Genomic DNA, 6,214 nt, shown 5'->3' on the forward strand with positions numbered 1-6,214 from the left:
AGCCTTTTTTGAACTATATGTTAAGTCAAAATCAAACATACAAATTGAAATAAAAAGAATACGAGATAGATACCGTAACTGAAAAGAATAGAAACAAAGAAAAAAAGAGATATGCTGAAATAAATTAGAGTAGAAACAATTCAAAGAAAATGTACATTTGGGTAAAACTAATAAAATGTTTCTAATTAGTTTTAGAACATGAATATTCTCATGAACAATTAACACGCTTCAAAGTGGAACGCAACATCACAACACACCTGAATATTTGAGGCTTATGTCCACAATATTAGATCCCATTAATGAGTATGATATAAGGTTCTTGTTAGAAATAGTGGTCCAATAATGTTCACAAAGCAAGATGCTTCTTGCTGCTAACATGGATCGATCCCCACTTTACGAGCACAAATGACAATGATATTTTATCTAGGTTTCACTACACTATTTGGGCTTATTTAATTTCTTCTTATTATCTAGGATTCACTATTTTAGTCTCTCTGCAGTTTTATCTAAATCAAGAGCAATGTGAAGCTATATTCTAACCTTACTTTCCACTCAAAGTGTGTTTTAATTAAGTGGGACGCGTGCTATTCACGAACCGGTTTGTGGGCATAACAAGAAATGGGCTCCACAACTCTTACGTGTCGAGTCATTGGACCAAGTGGAAAATTTGAGAATTAAACTCGAAACATTGGAGCAAACCAAGCGTATAATACCAAAGAGGCGGGAAAGCTTAAACCCTAGTACTCAACCTTCAAGAAATTGGCTAAGCTTTCTGAGTTCGTTCTATCCAAAAAATGGGAATCAAGGTACGTCGACGCAGAAATCTAGTGTTTAATCTATCAATTTTACTCTTTCATTTTCATATACTGAACTGTTTCTTTGTGAATTCTAGGGTTTAATGAAGCTTTTGGCTGACAATGCTCCAAGTGGAATGAAGGAGCAGAAGTTCGAGAGCTATTTCGGCCGTAAAATAGCCATCGACGCTAGTATGAGCATTTATCAGTTCCTGGTTTGTACATTTACCTTATATTCATTCATTTTAGAGTACGTTATATCTTAATACCTGTGGAGTTGTAAGGATAATTCAATGGTGAATTGTTGTGGTGTAGATTGTAGTAGGACGAAGCGGTACGGAAATGCTCACTAACGAAGCTGGGGAAACTACTAGGTATATTATGTTTTTTTGGAACTCCACGACTAGTAGTACTATTGTACTCTATATAAAATGAAAAGGAGCAACATGTTGTGGGCTATTTGTTGCTTTAAAGAGTAAAGCAAAACATATTTGTGTACGTGCTGTTATGGTTCATTTAGATAATTGCTTATGCTAGGTTTGCTTTACTTGGTACTACTTTGAATTTTGCATTAAAAAACTGTAGTTTTTATTGATTATAATGGCTATGCGTGTTTTCAGTCATTTGGTCGGGATGTTTTCGCGGACGATTAGGCTTTTGGAAGCTGGAATCAAGCCAGTGTAATTTATTGCTTTAAACTTTTCTGCTGTTCCTTTTGTCCCTCTCTTGCCTTGTTCCTATTCAGTAATTTCCATGTCTTTATTTACAGTTATGTTTTTGATGGCAAGCCCCCTGATTTGAAGAAACAAGAACTTGCAAAACGGTACATATGAGCTCCCTTATATGTTCTTTGTATTATATCCATGAAATGCTGCCTGTTTGCTCATATTTTCTCACCGTCTTGTCTTTACAGTTACTCTAGAAGGGAAGATGCCACAGATGACTTGGCTAAGGCTACAGAGGTTTGATAGTTATATGTCTCTATGATTCAGTATCTCTTTTGGGCTTATTGTTTACTGAATTTAATTTCCTGTACCCTCCACCGCAGGAAAAGGGTTGAGAAAAGTGTATGACAAGTTCTATGTTTTTGTTCCAACTCTTATTTTTCCTCATATATGTGTTTTTCGCATAAGTGATATAGTTGCATTTTGATTACAGAGTGGCAACAAGGAGGATATTGAGAAATTCAGCAAGAGAACAGTAAAGGTGGGTTTGTATAATTGTTATTCTAGGTATATTAGTTGTGTAAGAAGAAATGGTGTTTGTTTGCTGCTCTGTTAATCTCATTGCGTATTAGATGGTTAAAAACCCCTATTGCTCTGTTATAGTTAAATTTACAACCAGTTTCACAATTCGAGTTGGAAGCTTCTAGAACAAAGAGAAACTGAAGACATTGTGGAGATAATATTGAATTTGTATTGAGAGAAGAAGTGTTTACAATCCCTAATCTAAATGTCAACAAGCTGTACAGATGATTATATAGCAATCCTATCTGATAACTACCTTACCTAACTGGTTAACTTAAGTAACCAAATGTCTAACTAACTCACTGCATGCTAACTATAAATGTGAAATGTGAAAATATCTTGCACCAACTTTAACCAACTCTAACCAACTTGTATCTTGTATCAATTCTCAAATTCTCAATAATCTACAAATACAAGATTTGTAAATCCTTACTGGAAAAGTCCAACAGTTTGAGATGCAGAGAGAACTAATAATGTCAAGAAAAGGAAGCGCCTTTGTTTTGCCCATAATCTGTTCAGCGTCACTCTTCAATATTATTTTGTACAGATAGAAGTTTAAGAAGCAGGTTGTGTCTATGCTCAAACTCCTAAAATTGTACGATCAATTTTCTGCTATTAAATTTTGATTTACAACCTTTTTCAACACAGATTTGCAGGTTTTGAGTAGAAAAGGAGTTTTAGAACTTAGGCAATAGTTTTAGAATAACTCTACTCTTGTACAATAGGCAGGGGTGTGCATCAATTGTAGCTACTAATACCAATGAAGTGTTTGAGACTTTGAAGAAAATGACTTCATGTGAAATATGGCATTTCGTTGTATAACATGCTTTGGCTTGTAAACCTCTTGAAATGTTTCGGTTCTACCCCTTTTTTTACATTGTAAATAGCCAAAACCTGTGGATATATATGAATGACACATACCCAATTTTCAGGTTACGTCACAACACAATGATGACTGCAAAAAACTTCTCAGACTAATGGGGGTACCTGCTGTTGAGGTGAGTTGGAAGTATAGACATTCTGGTAGTAGGGTGTCTTTTAGATGGTTAGTGGCATTCAGTGTACCTTATTTCACGTAATGCACATACAATGGCATCTCTTCAAAGTACAATTTTTGCCCCTGATTCAAGAAAGTCTGAGTTTTTTCCTTGATGGTTTCCTTAGGCTCCTTCTGAAGCAGAGGCTCAGTGTGCCGCACTTTGCAAGGCAGAAAAGGCATGTATACCCTGTCAATTAATTAATAGCTTAGAACTATGTGTGATCTGTGTACGATGTGGTCAACCGATTTTGGGTACTTTGACCAAAATCGATTGGGAAGTCTGGACAGTTTAAATGATTTCTGTAATCAATACAAAAGTTAAGGTGAATTGAAGAAAATGGAATACCTTTTATATAGGGATTTTTATGTCACTCCTTTTTCTTTGATCTCCTACCAGGATCTCCTCAAGTTCTCCACATAATATCTCATAAATGTGGTTTTATAACTCTATTTTTAGGCGAATCCCCTCACCCATAACCAAAAATACATCCATATCCTGGAATCTTAAAAATTAGATCATGAAAGACCCGACCTCTAGATCCGCACCCATATCAGACACATGCACCCCAGTCTGAGCAACATAGATTGGAATGTCTAATCTATTTTATTGTAAAGGATATATTTAAGGCCTACATTTGCAGAATTGAGTTTCTTCATGGTATGTATAGTTGTTTGCACATATGGTATAATAAAAACTTCGGAGGTTGGGGTGGGGTTGACAATGAAATGTTTCTCTGACGAATCATGATGTGTAATTGTGTTAGATTTTCCAGTTCCAAGTCACTCATTGGGCATCATTACAGATAAGTATTGAAAGAGTTCCTCTACTTGTCAGGTTTATGCTGTGGCCTCAGAAGATATGGATTCCTTAACTTTTGGAGCTCCAAAGTTTCTTCGCCATTTAATGGATCCTAGCTCCAAAAAGATACCAGTGATGGAATTTGATATCTCCAAGGTAAAATGGGCCTGAACACTTTTTTTAGTTGATGTCTTGATGTCAAGTATATTATCTCTTGATTTATGTCTTATTGAAGGTATTGGAGGGACTTGAACTTAGTATGGATCAGTTCATAGACTTGTGCATTCTTTGTGGATGTGATTACTGTGATAGCATCCGAGGTACCATACTTTTCAGTTAGGTCACTGTTTAAAAATCATTTGACTACGCATATGCTACCTCGTGTTTTTTCTGCACTATCCGTAATCAGTAATGCTACAGTAAGTGTCATTTTCGTGGGTTGCACACGTTTTACCTTGGTCCTGACTTCTTATAATCAATCTTACATTGGCATCTAGGAGCTGTTTAAATTTCATGTGCTTATGCTACATGCTTTACTTATGCTGCAACTAATATGGTTTGAGTGATTGGAGCAATATTTCTTGGTATCTAATCATCAATCTATGCAATAGGCATAGGGCCCCAGACGGCTTTGAAGCTTGTACGCCAACATGGGTCAATGGAGAGCATATTAGAGAATATTAACAAAGAGAGGTACTTCATTTGATGTTTTATGGAACTGAGTTCGTTGCGTATGTATGCATGCATTTATTGGGTGTTAAGTAGCTCTTCTTTGCCAAGAGTCATCAATTATCCTGAATACTGAAAAATGAACATAATTTTTTCCCAGAAGCTAGTTGATTTCCCTTGATTCTCAAAGCAGAAAGAGCGAGGAGATGTTGAAAATTTAGAAATTCATTCTAAAGGAGCTTGTCGTATTTGTAAAGGGCCACTTTTGCTGCAATTACTCCTGGAGACTTTATGGGTTAGCACTATTTGATGGACTGTACACTTCCTTCAGACAATAAACAATGTTCTAAAACATTTTGGCATACTTCCTTGGGAATGATTTTGAAATTTTAAGTTCATGAGGGTCCATATGTTGTTGGATAAATCATTAAAGAAACGGCAGTCTGGTTAAGCTCCCACTACTTGTGGAGTCCTAGAAGAGCTGGATCAGGTTGGATCTATTGTACACAGCCTAGACCCTGTTGCCCTTTAAGTATAGTTTATCTCAAAATGTACGGTCTGTTGTGAAATTAAATTTTCAGTAGCATCTAGAGCTTTGATCTAGTAATAGAAGTGCAACTCGTGATGTGTAGGTTAGGTGTACGCCATGGGTTTGCCGCAAACATAAGCCTAGTTGTAAGTGGAAAAGGGTAGTGGGACTGGCCTTATCTACTGAGTTTAGAACCATACAGTTCTAGCCCTCGAGGATTTCTTTTGTTAATAAAAGAAAAGGTTACTTTCCAAAAAAAGAATCAAGAGAGAAGTATGCCTACTTATTGACTTACTTGAGAACACTCCCTCCTCTCTATCTCTTCTGTCTCCATCTCACCTTTCCTTTTGGTTGTGGTTGGAGAGTGGGTGGACTTGACCGCTATGTTTTTGATAAATTTATGTGGGCAGTTTAATTAATCATATGTTGCTCAGAGTATTTTCATTGCTGATCCTATTGTAGATATCAAATACCTGATGATTGGCCTTATGAAGAGGCTAGGCGGCTCTTCAAGGAACCATTAGTTGTTACAGATGATGAGCAAACTGAACTAAAATGGGCTGCTCCTGATGAAGAAGTGATTGTCTTACCTGAGAAACTTTTGATTTTTTGGTTGGTTGTTAATGAATTTTAACAGAATCTTCATTTTTATATTCTATTCTTATTAGGGGTTGGTTAACTTTCTGGTAAAGGAAAATGGATTCAACATTGATAGAGTTACAAAGGTATCATTCCTTTTGCCACTATTTGACAGAGATTTCTTCTAGATTTTTTGAAGGATAGAATTAACTACTTTGCATCTTGCTTTGTTCAGGCAATAGAAAAGATCAAGACAGCCAAGAACAAATCTTCTCAGGGGCGGTATGAATTGCTTAGAATAAATCTGTTGATGGTTGATAGTGTCAGAAAAAAATGTCGTTCCTTTAACCTCTTAAAAAGTGGTTGATTGGCCATTGAATATTATTTCACCTTGTAAAAGCCTTTAATTTTGTAATTCTTGCAGTATTTTCTAACCATGATCTTTTGCATTGTGATTTGTGTTGTCATTTTTGAACAGGTTAGAATCATTCTTTAAACCAGTTAGCACATCTGCTCCAGTTAAAAGAAAGGTACCATTCATGAACTATACCCCCTATC

General features: G+C 36.0%; 1 protein-coding gene across 2 annotated transcripts in view; it reads left to right on the forward strand.

Moving 5' to 3' along the window:
* Positions 1 to 528: 528 nt before the first annotated feature.
* The window catches only part of LOC107001612 (flap endonuclease 1), a 9,083-nt gene continuing 3,397 nt past the window's right edge, over positions 529 to 6,214 (forward strand). The window contains exons 1-16 of one of the 2 annotated variants that reach the window (XM_015199618.2): positions 529 to 806; positions 893 to 1,009; positions 1,110 to 1,168; positions 1,415 to 1,474; positions 1,564 to 1,617; positions 1,708 to 1,756; positions 1,953 to 2,000; positions 2,974 to 3,039; positions 3,206 to 3,256; positions 3,916 to 4,035; positions 4,115 to 4,199; positions 4,491 to 4,572; positions 5,540 to 5,654; positions 5,746 to 5,802; positions 5,892 to 5,938; positions 6,135 to 6,186. In XM_015199618.2, coding sequence (XP_015055104.1) covers positions 795 to 806; positions 893 to 1,009; positions 1,110 to 1,168; positions 1,415 to 1,474; positions 1,564 to 1,617; positions 1,708 to 1,756; positions 1,953 to 2,000; positions 2,974 to 3,039; positions 3,206 to 3,256; positions 3,916 to 4,035; positions 4,115 to 4,199; positions 4,491 to 4,572; positions 5,540 to 5,654; positions 5,746 to 5,802; positions 5,892 to 5,938; positions 6,135 to 6,186 — 1,074 coding nt within the window. In that variant the 5' untranslated portion in view covers positions 529 to 794. The remainder of the gene's footprint in view (positions 807 to 892; positions 1,010 to 1,109; positions 1,169 to 1,414; positions 1,475 to 1,563; positions 1,618 to 1,707; positions 1,757 to 1,952; positions 2,001 to 2,973; positions 3,040 to 3,205; positions 3,257 to 3,915; positions 4,036 to 4,114; positions 4,200 to 4,490; positions 4,573 to 5,539; positions 5,655 to 5,745; positions 5,803 to 5,891; positions 5,939 to 6,134; positions 6,187 to 6,214) is intronic. The other variant, XM_015199681.2, reaches the window with a different exon arrangement.

The sequence above is a fragment of the Solanum pennellii genome, chromosome 1, assembly GCF_001406875.1.
Source record: "Solanum pennellii chromosome 1, SPENNV200".
Taxonomy (NCBI): Eukaryota; Viridiplantae; Streptophyta; class Magnoliopsida; order Solanales; family Solanaceae; genus Solanum; species Solanum pennellii.